At 39.1% G+C, this 19,014-nt stretch overlaps 1 protein-coding gene across 5 annotated transcripts in view; it reads left to right on the forward strand.

Annotated features, from left to right (window-relative positions):
* The window catches only part of Scn8a (sodium voltage-gated channel alpha subunit 8), a 170,672-nt gene that overhangs the window by 51,022 nt on the left and 100,636 nt on the right, over positions 1-19,014 (forward strand). For all 5 annotated transcript variants that reach the window (XM_063254785.1, XM_063254784.1, XM_063254787.1 and 2 more), the window contains exon 2: positions 2,441-2,770. In XM_063254785.1, coding sequence (XP_063110855.1) covers positions 2,495-2,770 — 276 coding nt within the window. In that variant the 5' untranslated portion in view covers positions 2,441-2,494. The remainder of the gene's footprint in view (positions 1-2,440; positions 2,771-19,014) is intronic.

A 19,014-nucleotide genomic window follows, 5' to 3' on the forward strand; every position in this document is an offset into this window, starting at 1 on the left:
TTAGGGCCAAAAGAGACCTGAGCATGATTAGAACCAAGATAACACAATGTCATGTAGCCCAAAGGAAGAGCAAGTGGGGAATGAGGATGTGCAAGGATACAGAAAGGAAAGGTGAGGATGTGCAAGGATACAGAAAGGAAAGGTGAAGGCTGAAAATGTGTTGGGGAGCAGGAGTGACTGCAGGGATGCAGCCGGAGGAGGGAGGAGGAATCAGGAGGGAGAGCAGCGGCAGAGGTTCTAGCCTCTTACTGCTGTAAAGAGCCCAGCTGTCTGCAATTAAGTCACAAGGATCTGTCAGCATCATAAATGACTTACTCTTGCAGTATTCTTTGTCCCCTGGGAGGAATAGAGAGTGACCTAGAGTTGGGGATGAATGTGGATATAAAAAGCCAGAAGTCCCAGATTTTTGGCCTTATAGTAGGTTCCAGGCATAATCCTGTTCTCTGCAAAAGGAGTTTTGAAAAAGTCTGGGAATTTATACTGTCTGTGTAAGATATAATTCAGCAAAGATTAAGAGTTAAAACAAGTTATTATCAGTGTATTGAGTCCTGACTTAGTCATTTTCTAGTTGTGACTTTGAGCAAACTGTATTAGTTCTCTAAGCTTACGGTTCTGAAGACTAAATGAGGTAATGCAAGCAAGACTTTTGAAACATAGCCCATAATCAGTGTTAGGCTGAGTCACCACAGACCACTGTAGGAGCATAGAAGGGGAAGAATTAGCAAAGTCCAGAGTTTTTGTGTAGGCCTCACGGCGGAGGAATTTCAGGGGGGTAAGCAGGGGAAAGCAGGAGGAAAGGAATCAGGGAAGAGGAATTCTAGGTTGGGAAAACCTTGTAAATAAAGTCACGGATCATTAAAGTCTTTAGCATTTTTGTGTGAGTTCCTTAATTAACCAGATTATTCCTCTTGGGAACTACTGAGAGATAGGATAGGATAGATAACTGATTATTTGTTATAATAAAAGAAGGATAAATTGAAATCTTAAGAGCTCTTTGGTTGTGAGTTTTATCCTGGTCCCCAACTTTGGGCAAGTTTTCCAACCTCTTAGTACCTCAAGTTTCCTCATCTCAAAATGGAATGAATGGGACCTGTACAACATCTTGCAGCTTTGAAGTCCTGTGTTTCTTACATGGAAACGATTTCTCTGCCCCCTACCCCCATGGCCTGTAAAATGATATGTTCTGGAGCGTGTGAAGCTCAGTGGTTCTGGCCTCATCAGCCCATCTTTAAGTAGGTGAGCTCATAGCCTGTGTTTAGGCTCCATAAGCTGAGTGCCGTGCCCAGCAGTCACTCTGCACCAGCAGGTAGATTTGTGAATGGAGCGTGCTGGTACTGTGCTCCCGGAGTACTTAAAGTTAATTCTACTACTGGCTCTCTTGAGGAACCTCTAGTTTTATAGATACTTGCCTTGAAGTAGGCCCCAAGGGCTAAGTAGGAAGAGAAAGAACAGTCTTTAGCCTTAAATTAAAAAAAAAAAAAAATCCCTAGGCTGTCCTTGTGGTGCTTCCAAGAAAACTGCACCAAGGATGCCAGGTGAGCTGCTTGTAAGGCTCTTTTCAGGCCTTTTAAGATGGAAACTGAGCACTTCTGCTTGTGCCACCAAGATTGCTCCATTTGAGGGTGTGTGTAAATCACCAGGATTCTATATAAACAGACACAGAAATGGGCTTTTCAGAAGCTGCACTTTGCTTAGGAATTGTGGTTTGTTGCTCCTGTCCTTCCAGTCTTCAGGAGCACAGTGTCCCTTGCTGCCTCTTCAGCCAGCCTGCAGTGCTGCAGCATGTTGCAGCAGAGGAAGTTCTCTAGGATTCCTCTCCTTGCTAAGCAGGAGGTCCTGGGAGCAGGGTCTGTCCTTGCCAGGGAGAAACATGTTTGTTCTTGTGGAAGAAAAACTTGATGAATTGAAAAACAACCTGAAATGGAAAGACTAAAGCAGGTGGAAGCTGTTGAATCTATATTTTGCGTCTGAAAATTTTTAAAGGTTAATTTTGTTTTCAGAGGTTGAAATTTAAGAAGAGGGAAAATTTACTCTTGTGTGGCACTTAAAGGAAGTCTCTGGGTAGTGAAAATCAGGAAAGGAGGGTGACTTGATCATGTAAGGATGCCAGAACTAACATATGCCCCTAAGGAGTGTTAAATAGGCTTTATTAGTTTAGAATAGAACTTCTTTGAGGATATGAAATGCATCTTTTGTTATATGTGCTTCCTAACAATAAGTAGATCTAGCAATTCAGGAGATGCCTATCTTTCCATCTTCCTGGCTGATCTTTGCCCAAGGGGTGGTTATGAACATTATCTAGTCCATTCATACCCCAGATTTTTTGAAAAAGAGAATCATGAAAGAAATTGTGTTGCAAAGGTTGAGAGAGAGGTAGTTTAGTCTGGCCTCTTTTTAAGCAGTGATTGATTAATGCTGCCTGTGTTGCTGTTTCTTCCAGAGCTGACCTGTCGGGGACGCAGCATAACTAAGGAAGCTACTGCAGGATGAGAAGATGGCAGCGCGGCTGCTCGCACCACCAGGCCCTGATAGTTTCAAACCTTTCACCCCTGAGTCACTGGCAAACATTGAGAGGCGCATTGCTGAGAGCAAGCTCAAGAAACCACCAAAGGCTGATGGCAGCCATCGGGAAGATGATGAGGACAGCAAGCCCAAGCCAAACAGTGACCTGGAAGCAGGGAAGAGTTTGCCTTTCATCTACGGGGACATCCCCCAAGGCCTGGTTGCGGTTCCCCTGGAGGACTTTGACCCATACTATTTGACGCAGAAAGTGAGTTGGAGGAGGCCCAGCTGCAGATACCCCTTCGTGACAGGTTATGGGAGAGGGGAGGAAGAGCTGTGTCTCTCTGCCAGACTGGGGAGAAGTAGCTGATCTTTATTTCAGTTTGGGTTTGTGGGAACACTTTGCCATTCAGTTGCTGTTAAGGGTTCTTGGTCATTGTCAACCTTGTTAATAAGACTTCTGCCTTTGGCTCTGGGCCAGGTGATCAAAAGAAGGCATAGGGTCTTGGGCTGTAGTTCAGGGCACTTTTCTTCCATTCATGAAGCCCTGAGTTCAGTCTCCAGCACCATCAAAAATGAAAATATAAACAAGACTGTGTGCTAGAGCCCAAAAAAGGGGAGACAGTGAAACAGCGCTTTGAAATCTCTCTAACACACATTCGAAATTCTAAATATAAAGAACCTGTGATTAATAGGGATGATGGAGTTTGCTTTCTTATGCAGCCCCTTTGACATTAGAGCATTGTTTTTGGGTACAGGAATAGAATGAAAGCACCCTGGGCAAGGAGGATGACTTTAGGTCCTTGGCGCTGTTACACAGTTGTCCAATGGATTTTCGCAGCAAAATCAGTTCCTTTCTTTTTGCAGGTGGGGAGCACAGGTGAAAGAAACACCAGTCTTCATTTGCCCAAGGGTTTCAAACTTCTGAACAAATATTTGACAAAATCTTGAGTTTCTTTCTCAGAGTTAGCTTCTGAAACAAGGCAACAAGTGTTGAGAAAGCCTCCTGAGCGATCCTGCTTAGCCACAGAATCCTGACTGCTGATACCAGATGTGAATGAGAGGTTCCAGATTGTTAAAGGATTATATTGGTAGGGTTTTCAGATAAGAGAGAAGTGGCTTGGTAAAAAATGTATATTTCCAAATATAAAGCTTAACTGAACTGTTCTTGTTAATGTAACTGCCCTTCTAAACCACCCTTAATGAAACTCCCTTTTAATCTTTTAATTTTGGAACAAATTTTCACTTCTTTGGCTTGATAATGGGACAGAAGTAAGAGATTTAGCTGTGATTGCTGAGACATACTTTGTTCAGATAGCAAAAGCAGTTAAATCATTCTCTGTACATTATGATCCTTCTCCCATATATTCTGTTGCAACTCAGAACAGCTGCCTGACAGGAAAAAGTGGACCAATAGCCTAGATCTTCCAAGTTTAAGGATACAAACATGATATGATATAAAGAACAGTAGACTGGAAGTAAGATTCTTGAATCTGCTGTAATTCACTTTGTTATTATTTACATTATTCTTATTTAGTGTGTGGTCCAATTTAGCACAAATAATTTATGGGTAAAAAAATTAATAAATTTTAAAAAATTAATATTTTTAAAAATTAATAAATTAATAAAATTTTTAAAAATTAATAAACTTTAAAAAATGAATTCATGACTGTTAACTGTGACTAAGTGAGAGCCTTAAGAGACGTAAGTCTCTTTGTATGTCTGGCCCTGAACTGTTTATTTTTCCAACTCATGTGCAAATAGAGCCTCATTTTATTAAACCTGACTTAAGGTATGAAAAATGTATAGACCTATTAATTATCAGGCCCCAGTTGTCCTTCGTGTCCCCTCTCCCTGGTTTCTGCCCTATTAGTAGCCTCTGTCCATTCTCAGGGCCCCAGATTTCAGAGGCCTGGCTTGTAAGGACTCCCCAAAGGGAGTGGGTCTCTGGCCAAGTTGTGATTGATGGAGCTCCACTAGAGGATAAGTTGGTCATCATAGAAAGGCTCACTTCAACTTTTGTCCTCACCGCAGGGTAAATTGTTCCTAGAAAGGATAACCTTTAATTGTAGTCCTTTTAAAAAAATATTTTTAAATACTACCATACAAAACAACTTATAAAGTGTAATTATATAGCTTAATGATTATTATAAAACATGCATACTATGTTAAGAAAAAGCATTCCTAGCACTTCAGAAGTTTCATTGTATGTTTAGTTAGTTACTTTTCTTTTCTTTCTTTCTTTTTTTTTTTTTAATATCCATCCCATCTGTGAGTTAGTTACTTTTCATGATACTGGAGATTGAACTCAGGGCCTCATACCTACTAGGTAATTACTCTCTCACTAAAATACACCCCCAGCCCCACATTGTGTGTTTAAATGAGGAATTTTTCAGTTGGTTAAAAACAATATGATTACTCAAGTGTACTTGCAAATCTTCACTGGCAGTACTAACAACCTTGTATTAACTAGGCCTTGTACTCGGCTAAATTACCAGGGCCTGCTCTACAAAGCAGCACACTGGGAATTAACCCATAAATCAAAAAATTATAAGGGTAGAAATGACTTTAAGAGGACATTCTTTTCTGTTTGTTTTTCAAGAGCTGGCAAAGTACAGTCTTTTCCTTTGCTCAGTGATACAAGTAGAACCCTTTATCTTTTCCTCAGGTGTCATTTTCTAGCTGATTGGTCATTTTTCTGACTCTTTTAGAAACCTGTTTCTCATCCCCTTGCTTCTTTCTTTTAGGGGATAAGATAAAATAAGTTCCCTATTAATAAGGTTCTGGTTTCATTCCGTTGTGGATTTCCTACCCCACAGGTACCCAGGGCCCTAAAAGTTGGGTACCACATTTTCAGGACACTTTGTTCCAGCCTGGTGCTGGTTTGGCAGTCATATGTATCTTACTGGTTTTCACACTGGTTTTTCCAGCTGGTACTCTTTTTGAAATGCCTCATACCTCTCAATGCTACACCATTTTTTTCCTCTGGGTACTCTGTCCTAATGCCTTCTTTCTTTTCTTGTTTTTCAACTGTTTGCTGCAGATACTTGAAGCTTTCTCTTGACACTTGTCCTTCATCTGCCCACTTCCTTACTTCTCTGTATGCAAGTGACCACTGATAAGAGTATATTCTGGAGTTTAATTATGTGCAAACCAAAGCAAATAAAAGCAAATATATCTTTTCAGGAGCTTGAACCCTCATAAACACCATTGTTCATAGTTTTCTTCTTCCTGTTTTCTTAAGCCCATTGAAATCTTAATTTTGTTATTTCTTTTCTTTTATGCTATAGAATCTTAAGTTTTATTATTGTCAATTCTCAATTTATTTCCTCTCTCATCTATCTTTTCATTGAATAAAAGCAAGGAACTTTTCATTTATTACACAAAGTGTTTCTCTGACTTCACTTTAAAAAGTATCTTCTAGTGCTAATAGCTTGTTGCATTTTAAATGTATTTCTAATAATTATCGTAAGTAGTCAAGTAGTCGTGGATTAAGTTCAAAGACTGTCTTCCTAGTTGATTCCTAACCCTTTCCCCATTTCTTAGAACTCGTAATTGATATGTATCTTCTTTGTTTAACAGATGTTATAATTTTAAGAAAGTCCAATAACAGAAGTTCAAATTATGTGTCTTTAAGTAGCACACATTTCTCTTGATTATGAAACTTATACATAGTTTCCCAAAGTTCAGCTTCCAATCAGTTCTCCATGTATTCCTTATCCTGCTAAGTGGTATCCACTTAGAATCATAGGGAATAAGTATTTTGTCGAAAACCAGCATTACTCTCAAGAGCAGAGCCAGTACTAGAACTCATGCCTCCTATTCTACATTCATTTCGAAATATTTCTAGTTTCCCATTTTTAAAATTTTTAATTATTTGATCTTTAGCCTCAGTTGGCTCAGTTCTTAAACTAGACAGGCAGATATGAAGAAAGAAAAATAAATCCTTTTTCATTTACATCCTGTGGTTTATTAACCCTTCTTAGAATAAATCCTAAAAAGTACAGTGCTAAGAGCCATACTCCTGTGGGGAAAGATGATGTCCAAAAACCCCCAGCCAGCCAGCACCCCTAAATGAGCTGCCCCAGAGACCCAAATTCATAATCAACACTGGTGCAATTACTCAGTTGTACAGCTTATCTTAAATAATTTACTTAACCTGTCTACTTGTTATTTTTTTAAAGGGAAATTCACAATAATGTAGTGGGAAAAGCTCCTACCTGGAAATAGAAAACCTTGGCCATCGTTCCAGCATTGTCTCTTTTTTTTTTTTTTTTTTTTTTACCAGTACCAGGATCGAACTTACGACCGGGTTCTTACAAGGCAGGCGCTTATGCCGCTGAGCTAAATCCCCAGCCCTCAGCATTGTCTCTTATTTGCCTTTGGCCAAATCACTTAAATGCTGTCCATATCTACAACGTATGCCCAGCAGAGTTGGACCTGTGTCTACCTTTTTAATTATATTTCACCCTTTGCCTATCTCATGTTGTGTCTTAGTTGTGGCATACTACCTTTGTTCCCTTAGCGTTTCCTACCTTCTGTTCTTCATCCCTCCTCTTGAAATTTACTCTGTTCTCTTAATTTCATTTTTCCCATTTGTCTAGGCCCAGCCCACAGGTCTTTTCTTCTTTGTGGCCTAATTTGATTTTTCTGCACCAGAACTGATTCTTCTGCATTCTGAGTTTGTGTAATACATTTCCATCTTCAGCCTGCCTGGAAGAGGCAGTGATTTCAGGTTTCACTCAGCTGAGGCAGCCCTCAGCCCTCCAAACTACTTATTCCCTATGATTCCCCGCCCTCTTTTTAATGTTCTCTTTACCTCACTAATGTGAGTACCATCGGCTTCCTCCAGTGAAGAACTCTTAAACTCATGTAGTCCTGTGAGCTCACAGCAAAACTCCTCACCAAAGCTGTTTGTGCACTCTCAGCAGCACCGAGCCAGGCTGTAAGGGGAAGGCTTATGTTCAGCTGCAGCTGATGATGTGAAGTATTGCTAATGTGTTGTTCCCATAACCTGCTTTTGCACAGTACCCCTAGATGCTGCCATCTATTTTAATTAAAAGCTACATATTTTAAAACTTTGTGGTTATTTTGTTATTAAAAATCTTTTTCTAACAATGTAAGAAAATAAGTTATTTTATTTATTTATTAAGTCAGTTATTTTATTCACTAAAACAAGTGGAGGCAAATGCTTTTGGGCCAGAGAGAGGCAGGCTGTTCTCAAGGGTGCTGGGTTAATAATGACTGCACACCTGGTGCTCTCGTTCACGACCCAAGTGTGGTCATGCAGAGAGAAAGGAACTTCATTAAGCATTCCGAAGTCAGATTCCTCTTCTGTTGCTTTAGCAGTAGAAAAGGAGTTGAAAAATCTTCTCTTAACCTATCTCCATCTAGTTCAGGTACACTTGGGCATATCACTTAACCATTCAGAGTCTTGGTTTTTCTAATCTAGAAAATTAAGCTCTATTAGCTAATATTTCACTTACCTTACAGGGTTGTAAAGATCAGGGGGTTTTGTTGTTGTTGTTGTTGTTAGCCTTATAAAAAACAAAACAATCTATTCCCCAGCCCTGCTTTGTTGCTTTTTTTTTTATGGCACTGAAAAATAATAGGCATACAGTATATTTATTTGTTTGTTGTTCATCTTTAAAAAGTTTTTTTTTTTTGCTACAGAGACTTGAACTCAGGGCCTCATGTTTACCAGGCAGGTGCTGTGCTGCTGAGCTACATCCTTGACCCTGTTCATCTTCTTATACCCTCCTCTGCTGGAACAGTGCTTTCCTTGTAGTAAGCAGTTAATCAGTATTTGTTGAATGAATTAATCTTATGAGATAAAGCATATGAAAACACTATGTACTTTTATAAGTACTGTGCACATGAAGCATAACATTAGAAATGTTTTTATAATGAGAACTTTTTCCATGTTTCAGAAATCAGGAAAAAAACCTGATAACTAGTATTTTTTCTTTAAAAAAATCAGTTTAGTTTAGTTTAGTGTAGTTTAGTTTAGTTTAGTAGACCTTAGCCCCTTAGTAGACCCCTACCCCAGAAGCAACCAGCTGATCCAGAGGGACATGGGCTGTGATGATAGCTACTGAGGTATCATACAATTTGATGCTTGTGGTGTTTGGTGTTTCACTGACTTTGGAGGTCTAGGGCCGGTGGTCTGATCATCTGTTCAGAGGATCGTGGTACGCAATGTAATATCTAGGGGGGGATCTCGTTCTGAGGGCAGTAGCCACTCAAATTTGTTGATTCCCTATTATCTTGTTTTGAAGTCCTGAATCATTTTCATTATTTTGTTGGTTTGGATTTTATTGTTTTGTTTTGCTTGATTTTGTTATATCTAATAGCACAGACAGCTATTTCAAAGATAGCAAGATACATTATGGTAGCCATACTGGATTTATTATTGTCTTGTTTTAAAGTCCTGTATTGCACTCATTGCTTTGTTTTTATTGGTTTTATTCTGTTCTGTTTTGCTTGATTTTTAATATGTCTGAAAGTATCTACAGCTATTTTGAAGACAACAAGAGTCAGTATGGTAACCATTGTTGATTTCATATTGTTTTAAAGTCCTGTGTCATTTACACTGGTTTGTTTTGATTGGCTTTGTTCTGTTCTATTTTGCTTCGTTTTATTCTCTTTAAAATAAAATTCTAAAAAAATTAGTTTAATTTAGGAGTTAAGAAAGTGGATCAAGAAGTAGGTTTTCTGATGTTTTAGATATGTTTTCTGGGGCTGGATAGCTTGTTAAATGCCTCTAGGCTAATCATGGCTCTCATAGAACCTAAGGCTTAGAGTTAAAAGAATATTATGTCATTAGGTCATTGAGCACCTCTACTTAGTGCTTGAATCTTCTTTATTTGTTGGTCATAAGTTTGTATTACACAAACCTTCTGTCATGTCTGCCTCCATTAACTAGTTTGCCATTTTCTTGATAGTGTGGATTGTAATCCTTCCTCTATTAACTGACAGTAAAGGAGGTGAGAATAACTGACATGGAATAGCAACCTGTTTGAGTGACTTCAGATAAAATGTGATCAGTTTATTCAAATACTCTGTGTGTGTGGTTTTGGGGACTGAACTCAGGGCTTTCTTTGCACTGAGCTGCATCTCCTGCCCTTGTTAATTTTTATATTGAGATGGGGTCTCACTAGGTTGCTTAAGTGACCCAGGCTGAGCTTGAATTAGTGATCATACTGCCTCAACCTCACAGAGTGCTAGGTGTACAGGTGTGCAACACCATATCCAGATCTCAAGTATTTATTGAGGCATTCAGTTCTTTGAGGGGAAACAAAGTCTACTACTTTCCCTAAGGTTGCATCTAACATGGTGATACATAGTGATACTACTTTGACAAAGGGGTTTTGGGATATTTTCATAGCAAAATATTTGAATTAGGCTTTGAATTTTAGAAATGAAGATGGACTAAAACAGTCTAGACAAGGAAGCTCTGGGAGAATGGCAGAGGATACATGAGACAAAGCCAGATTGTCTGATTTGAGTGGGATGTGGGGAATGACAGGGGCAGTGGAAGTAGAGGCTGGGGAGGGAATGCTGGAGCCAAATCATGGATGCTGAGAATGTGGGGCCTAGAAGAGCTGTCTGTCACTGGACAAGCAACAGAGGGCTATTCGGGATGGTAGAAGAGAGGAAGGGTATGTGATTACAAACCTCATTGGGGAGGTACATGTGACAGTGACCTGTAGGATGGGCCTGAGGGAACAAACTAGAATCCAGAGATGAGCCAGGAAATAATGAAGGCCTGAATAACAGTCAAAGTTAAAAGGAATGGGTGATTTTGGGAGTTGGTATAGAAATGAACTGATGGGCTTTATGATTGATTGTGGTGGGGGAGACAATTGTGCTTTTAGTCATTTGTTTGATAATGTGATAAATTGTTATTGAGTGTTTTCTGTGTGCCCAGGCTCTGTTCTATTTGTGGGAAACAGACAAGCCACATATATACTTGTGGGAAAAATATAATAAACACATTAAAAATATGTGTTAGGGAAATATAAGAAACAAAAATAATGAGTGTTACAGATAATGAAATATAATAAACACATCAAAATAATGAGGTTATTACTGATAATGATACATGCATTAATGAAGATAATATGATCCAAGTACTTTAGAGGTTTGGGGTGCTATATAACTTCGTACTAAACTTTAAGAGTCTAATAGAATAAAAGGCTATGTGTTCTCTCAAATATTCATTATTTAAATAGACCTTTATCAAGGACTGAATTATGACTTTCAAAAGGCAATGTAGATATTTTGTTTTGTTTAAAATCCAATGTCACTCTATAGAGAGTTTTCTAGCCTTACATTTTTACATGGGCAAGAGTTCAACACATTTTAGCATCTTGTGAGATTTAGGAATGCCTACAGATAAACATAGGATAGTCTTAAGGAAAGAACTGCAGGTCTTTTGAAGTCTCTTTCAAGCATTAAGTTGTGATTCTAAAGTTCTGAACCACATTGGTCAAGGAGCTATCTTTTACCTGGATTCTGGGATTTATGTCACTAGCAAATCACCTCAGCCATAACATGCTACTCGTGGGTAGTTTTAGGAGCTAGTTTAGGTTGACTCTCCAGGGTGTAACTTATGAATTCATATTTTAATAAAAAATGATCTATTGAATAGTTATTTAACCACATTGGAGAATGTGTCCATGTTATAATATGGATGATTTTCTGATAATAACCATATTGAAATCCTTTCTTTGTCAAAGGAGAGTAAGGCTATGACCCTTACACAGAGGGGTGTTTCCCTTATTGTCTCCAAGTTCATGTAAGAGATGTAAGTGGTTCTTTATAGTCAATCCTGATTGACACAATTTAGGATTGCTGAATCTTACGGGAGTTTTTGCCAACTTTGAGTCTAGGAGAAGTTTTGCTGTAAGCCCTGAAAATGTACTTCTATTCTAGACACTTTGTTGACACTGCAAAGTTCAGCATGTGAAATCTGGTTTAAATAAGACTCCTCAACTTCAGGGGACAGAGTACCCCACCTGTTCAAGATCAGTCCCTGTCTCCTGCCTTTGACCCTGTGCCTTCCACTTTGAGACCTTTGTTCTCTTGTTTATCTCACCCCTTTTCTGTTATTTTCAATCTTTCCCTCCCCTATTGGTTCCTTTACCTCAGGTCTTAGACACACACAAACCCAATCTCACTGTTGGGAGTCCTCATATCCACAGCTGGTCTAAGCATTTCTCATGCCGTTGAGAAATGTTAAAGAGGAGCCTTCAGTTGCCACCTACCCAGCTCCCACTGACTCACCCAGCCTTGCAGCCTGGCTCTGCTTCCTCAATGCTCTTATAATGTTCCCAGGATACAGTCTTTCAAGGAGGGTATGATCTCAAATTCCAAACCTGTGATTTTTTTAAGGTCTTATCCCACTGAACCTCTGTGCTGTATTTTTGACATCACTGATTATTCCTTGATTTTTGCAATTCTTTACTTCCTTGGCCCTTTTATCTCAGACTCTTCTCTTGCATTCCTTTCATCCTTCCTTTCAGTGTTGATATTTCCCAGGTCAATTTTTTTTCCCAGTTCAGTTTTTGCCCCAGGTTCCTATTATTTGGCACTTTTCCTGGGTGATTTCATCCCTTCTCTCAGTACTAGCCCAATTGACTCTGTTTCTCTAGCTGAAATTTACCTCCTGTATTCAGCATCTTCCCTGTCACCTGTCTGGATGTCCTACAAGGTGACCAGCATGTTCAGACCCTTAAGCCTCCTCTTTCATCTGCTATCCTTGCTGATAACTCCACTCAAATTCTGGATTTCATTATTGACTCCAGTTTTCTACAGTCCCTGAGGATCTCTGCTAATTGGGGGAATCTTTGTGTACTGACACACATTTTTAAAAGCAGGAAAAAAAAAAACATTTCAACTCAGAAACATGAACTAACTTGTTTAAATTTCCTCAGTAGTATGCGGTGCAGCGGTTTCACTTCCAGGAATTTATGAGTCTAACATTCATAGTCTTTCTGCTATGCTGTGCTGTCTCTGTGGAGTATGCTATAGACAAATGTTTTGTTTTAGGTTTCCACTGTCAATTTTAGAGCATTTTTTGTCATTTTGGATTGCCTCATTAGGAAGTTCATATATTGACTTTTTTAAAAAATGCTTGAGAACATATATATTTCAATATTCAGAACATAGATTTTAGGAATATAATCTTTGTACAGGTCACAAGTATCATCCTAAAATTAACCACATAATATTTCCACAGAAAATGAATGGATGTTCACATTAAAGTTTAAGCAGGCTCAAAAAATAAAAGATTGAGAAAAATTTAAAACACAAGCATACGCAAGTACATACTCCACAAACCATCAGAGTGATGATATCATCAGATATGAAGAAGGCAGTGGAAGGCTGTACTGTACATTCATATGAGATAGAAGGAAAGGGCAAGTAGTATTACTATGAATCATGAAATTTCGAATTATGAGATTTACCCTCCCTGAAAGGTCTCAGGGAAGCCTGAGAGTCCTGATGGCACTTGGAAACTGCTGCTTTATTAGTTTCACAGGCAGACTATCTGACTTTGAGAAATCGAAAGTTAACCAACATCTTTACTTTCCAAATCACACAAGGTATGATTTGGTAAGAGGAGATAAAGTGTGAGAGGCACTTTGTGTGGCAGTGTGTGGACGCAGTAATTGAGCAGTTACTGTGTTCTCCCACTTAGCTTTCCCGCATCTGGATAACCTCTGGCAATTTTATAGGAGCCTCTGGGTCCTCTGCCCTCTTGGTCTTCCTTGGGCGCAGTGTGTGGGTACTAGTTAAGATGAACATTAACCCTTAAAGCTTCTAGAGGCAAAGAGCTGGAGTGCCAGTTGAATGTGATAGCAGCAGGCACACTTAGTGAGTGTTTATTTGGTGCGATACAGACTTTTTGTGACCTTTCATTTAATTCCCACAACAACCTGGTAAAGGACATGCTATTTGCCATCTTTCCTGCCTTATCAGTAGGAAAACTAAGCCTTAGCAACCTGAAGCAAGTTGTATAAGATCATGATAGTTAGTAAGCAACAGAGAAGGGTCTCGAATCCAGTTCTCTTTAGCCTCAAAGCCTCTCAACCACCCTGCTGCTGCTGCTTTTTCTCAACACTGAGATTGAACACATAGAGTTATGTCCCCAACCCGTTTTTTTTATTTTTGAGTAAGCTAGTGCTGAATTCATGGCCTTTCTACTTCAGCCTCCTAGAGTGCTGGGATTATAGGTGTATGCCATCACACCCAGATTGTTCTGCTGTTTTCTGAGAGATGGGAAAGTAAGAATAGATTCTAGAATATGAGTTAAGAGAGGTTAATATTCTCTGCATAATAAGCCTGCATTTTGCTCTACTCTAGAGCAGCTGCAGTGTGTACACCCTCGGTGGGTAAAAAGGATGAGTGTCAAAGACAAATTCATACCAGAGGACAGCAAGGAAAAGGCCATGGAGGAGATGCAGTCCTTCCCTGCTCTGGAGAAGGAACCTGGGCTACAAAGTGAGTTCAAAGCTAGCCTGAACTGTGTAGTGATACTCTGTCTCAGAAAGACAAAAAGGAAGGAAGGAAGCAGGGAAAGAAAGAAGGAAGGAAGGAAATAGACTTCCTTGGTTTAATTCTATGATGCTTTGGTTTAATTCTCTTTTACCATTTATTAAGTCTGCGATCCTGCAAAAGTTACTTAACTTCACTGTATCAGCATCATCTATAAAATAGTACCTACCTTGTGAGACAGTTAATATATAAGCATTGTAGAAGGGTACCTGCCATGCAGTAAATGCTTAATAAACATTGAAAGTTACTACAGTGATACTTGAGTTGTCTGACTCAATTTGTTCCAGATTTGCATTTGAACACTGAAAGGTTCAAGAATGGAACTTATTTTTCCCATAAGAAATATTGAAAAACTAAATAATTGGTTTTGAGGCCCCAAAATTACATTTATAAATTCATTTCTCCAGGACTTTAACAAATTTCACAATGATTGCTTTCTTTATCATGATTCTCACAGTTTTCCTATTAGCGTTACTGCTGGTATCACTAACTTTCTTTGGAGCTATGGGTACAATATTGTATACAAATAAAAGCACACTGATAAATGTCTTAATGCATTAACACAAGCTCTAGGTGTTATCTGGGCAAGAGAGGCACTTAGATCAAACCGGCATTCCTTTACGTCCGCATCTCACTCCTTTGTGTCTGCAGAGAGATGCAACATGTGACTCACTTTTGGCCTTTACAGGTGTTTTTCAAGTTGGATTTTTGGTTTGACTGAGTTACAGACACCAAACAGATTTTTTTTTTTTTTTTTTTTTTTTTTTTGCTGTTCAAGTAGTGGAAAGTTCAAGCTTGGAGTGGTTCAACAACCAATTTATCACTGCATTTCTCCAAATAGACTCTTAGGTAAAATTATCAGTGACTGAAAGAAATTACAGAGACTTGGAAGATAAGGGCTCTAAATAGTCACACACTTTAAAAAGTATCACAAACCTAGAAAAAATTTTGTCTGGGTCTGTATGTCCTGCCTTCATTTGTATTTCTAAGAGCAGCTGGGTCATGCCAGGACACAGGACTCTGGAAATACAATCTAGTTATGCCCTTTACTGGCACCTTCCTGGGACACCTTGGCGCTGCATAAGAACCCAACTTATAAAACATTCATGAGAATGTTCATAATTTGGATTCATTGGTAAGTCTGACAAAGTGAGTCTTACACACCTTTGACACAAATCTACAATGTGTATTGCTTTGCACTTTCTAGCAGTTCTGTTCCTATCACAACAGCTCTTCCTCTTGCTTCTGGACATCCTGGGTTCTGATTGAGCACAGTACTACTGTACATTATTGCACTGTACAATAAGCACACAGCAGCACAACTGTGACAACATCTGGCAGACTCATGAACTACCATGATTTGTCCACATTTATAAATTTTGTAATTGGAGGCCCATTCATATCTGTGAAAGTTCACAATTGAATGTTCATAAGTTGGGGACTTCTTGTAGACTGCATCATGATTTTTACTTGAGGGATCTACTAGGTAGGTTACTATTAGCATTAAGATATCAAGACTCTTCAACATGATTTAGTCTTTTTGACTTGACAGCATCTTCAAAGAACTTTGTAACCTGATATAGAAGCTGTTTAGATTCTGCTTTATATTTTCTTTTGTTAAAACAAAGACATTTTGAATGGACATTTATTTGTTGCCTGCTGTATTGACTATATACATAGTTGCTCAGAAGGGAATGCCAGATTGCTGTTGATTAATGTACAACTGGCCAGTTGCCTAGGTCAGAAGAGGAGCAGAAGTCTGAGAAGACAAGGTATATTTAACGGGCTTATAAAAGCAAGCATTTAAGGCCAAAAAAGTCAGCTAAGAATGAGAGGGTTAGGTATTTCTAGAGATCAGAATAGTTAAGGTGTAGGGTTTGGGTTCTGGGAAATAAGGTAGTAGCAATAGCACATTGCCAGATGGACTCAAAGTGGTTTGGTTCCTGGCTACCCACTTGTAGAGTTGCTCATTAGAACTAGAAGTTCATCACATGCCTACAGGTTACCTTTGCCCGAATTGAGATGATGACCTCTTAGGAAGTGGAAAACTTGGCTGGGTGGAAAGCCACTCTTCTCTGGCTGTGTACTGTACAGCAAAGCAGGTACTGGATGCTGACCATCCTCTGGGGAGCAGCTGTGCTGAATATACTCCATGCCTGCACCAGGCATTCTCCTACATAACGTTCTTTCATATTTGTGCACCCTTAGTAGTTTTAATTTATACTTTTATGGCTAAAAAGATTATTTTAGTCTTGGAGTGGGGGTTGGGACATGCCAGTAAGTGGGTTTTGGTCTAATATTGTGATAACTGTGTGTGCATTGTGTTACATTTGCCATGTGCTAGGATTTATATAGTACATATATGAGTATATCTGGGTATGCACAATGTATGAGCCCAAAGATGCACGAAGCATCTCGCACTGCGTTAGCAGTAGCAGTGCTCCCACATCACGTGCTCCAAGCCCCACACTGCTAATTAGAAATGAAAAGCCTGTGCTTTTCAGAAGGCTCATTTTATGCTGGCATGACACATTTATTAATACTCCATGCCATAATTTGTTAAGAGCTGTTCCACAGCTCTTAATGGGCCTTATGCTCTAACATATTCACTGGTGTTGTTATAAACTGATATTTCCCCTTGGGCAGTAAACCACAGTCCAATTTTCTTTTAATTCATTTACTTCACAATGATCTAATTTAAGACAGATTAAGTAAAATACTATTGGGCTTTATGGGCATCAAGTAATTGTTGCTTAAGAAGTATTCTTGGAAGAGTCTGAAGTTTGCTTTCTTCCACACAGGCACTACTGAAGGCTCTGGTCTTGGAGCACAGGGTTCAGCAAGGGATAAATCTTTTTCTCTGGTTCTGTCCTCCAGCTTTACAACAGTGGTGGGGTTTAATCAGCCATGTAAATGACTTAAAATTAAATTATGTATTTATAAAAAGTCAGCATATCCCCACTCATGTCTGTTCATTCATTCTGTCATATTCACTGTTCTCTGGAGAACAGAATAAAGTAGGGAAGACAGTACAGGGAAAAGCATTTCAGATGCACTTCTGCAGGAAACTGCTTCCTGCTGCCCCCTGCTGACGTAAGGACGATTATCAGGATAGCATCAAGCATCGTTGTCCCTGGACTTGACAGACTAACTTCAGAGGATGAAATAGGTAACTCAGGACAATTCTACCAAGATGTAATGTGAAAGAATAAATATTAATAGGCTTCCTCCTTAAAAATATGGTTTGCTTCTTTGTTGTACTTCAATAGGCTATTCTGTAAAATACCTGAATCATAGAATTATAGATGTCAGTCAGAAAGGACCTGGGCACACCCATCTGGCAATCCTCTCTCATTTTACAGATGAGGGAAGTGAGATCCAGAGAGATGCAGTGGCCCAATGCAGTGGCCCATCCAGGCCATCTGGCTAGGGAGACGGGGCTGATCAATGATCCAAACATTTCAGGTCATAAACTGAGGGATGATCTGCTGTTTCCCTAAACCTAGTAGGCATAGGTTCCTGAATTCCTCTGCAGTCTTATTCAAGGAGAATGTCTAAAGCTAGGTTTTGTGAATCTGCATGTTTTTTTTTTTTTCTTTTTCTTTTTTATCGGTACCAAGGATTGAACTCGCGACTGTCTGCTTGCAAGGCAGGAGCTTACACCCCTGAGCACCCAGTCCCTGAATCTGCATTTTTAAAAAAGCTACTCAGATGGTTCATGTGCAGGCAGTGTGGTCAGGAATTGGTATTGGTATAGCCCATGGATCATATCCATAGTTCCATCTGTTTTTGTGTGACCCACCAAGCTGGTGGTTTTTACATTCCTGAACAGTTGAACATGTGAAAACTATGTGAAATTTTCATGTCCATGAAGTGCTATTGGAACATGGCCATTCTTGTTTATACCTTGCCTTTGACTACTCGTGCCCAACAGCTCTACTTGTGCAGAGCTGAATTCTTGCACTAGGGACTGTATGCTTACAAAGTATACAGCACTTAGCACCTGCACATTTCTACAGAGAGATTGCCAACACTGAATGTTTTCTCTACATAAGCCCTGAAAGCACATTTTCACTGTGCTGACAAGGAAATTCCTAAGCTTTGAGTGCTTGTATTAGGCCAGACACCATTTGCTTTATGAAAAAAAGATGAATTTATGAAAAACTGCATATGAGTTATCTGTAAATCTAATTATTTTAATGACAAAGTATGTTTTGCTGTAATGCAACTTGCTACTTACAGTATGGAGAATTTGCTTTCATTTCAGGAGGTTTTGTGTAGATCAGATGTTTATTTCTCTTTGAATTGAGAAAAGATTCTAGGAGGCTGAAGCAAAAACATTACAAGTTCAAGCCCAGCCATGGCAATTTAGCAACTGAGACCTTCTCTCAAAATAAAAAATAAAAAAGGGGCTAAGAATGTAGCTCAGTGCAGAGCCTCTGGTTTCAATACCTAATACCAGAAAAAAATACTTGTTTTTATACATGATGATGATATAGGAGGATATAAATATTTAGAAAGGGCAATAAATTATTTTTATTTTATATGAACTACTCAGTACCAAAATTATGAAATTTCTGTTTCATCCATTAAACGTCCCTAGTAAAGCCTTTCTACTTTCAAAATCAGTTTAATTCACTAAAAATACATGGTTTCCCTCACGATCATCAGTCTTCCATTGCCACTCATTGCTGTACTGATTCGGAGTCCTTCCTACCTCCTAGTTGGTTTTTTTTTTTTTTTTTTGGTCTTTTTCGTTTTTATCGGTACCAGGGATCGAATGCATGACTGCCTGCTTGCAAGGTAGGCGCTTATGCCGCTGAGCTAAATCCCCAGCCCCCTACCTCCTAGTTTTTCTTGGACCAAGGTGTAACAATTTCAATTACCTGATGTTTTCCTTTTCCTTTTCACCTTTTCATTCACCTCATACAGTATAAGCATTTGTTCATT

The sequence above is a fragment of the Cavia porcellus genome, unplaced genomic scaffold (assembly GCF_034190915.1).
Source record: "Cavia porcellus strain 051 isolate PalLab524CR breed Dunkin Hartley unplaced genomic scaffold, mCavPor4.1 scaffold_8, whole genome shotgun sequence".
Classification (NCBI taxonomy): domain Eukaryota; kingdom Metazoa; phylum Chordata; class Mammalia; order Rodentia; family Caviidae; genus Cavia; species Cavia porcellus.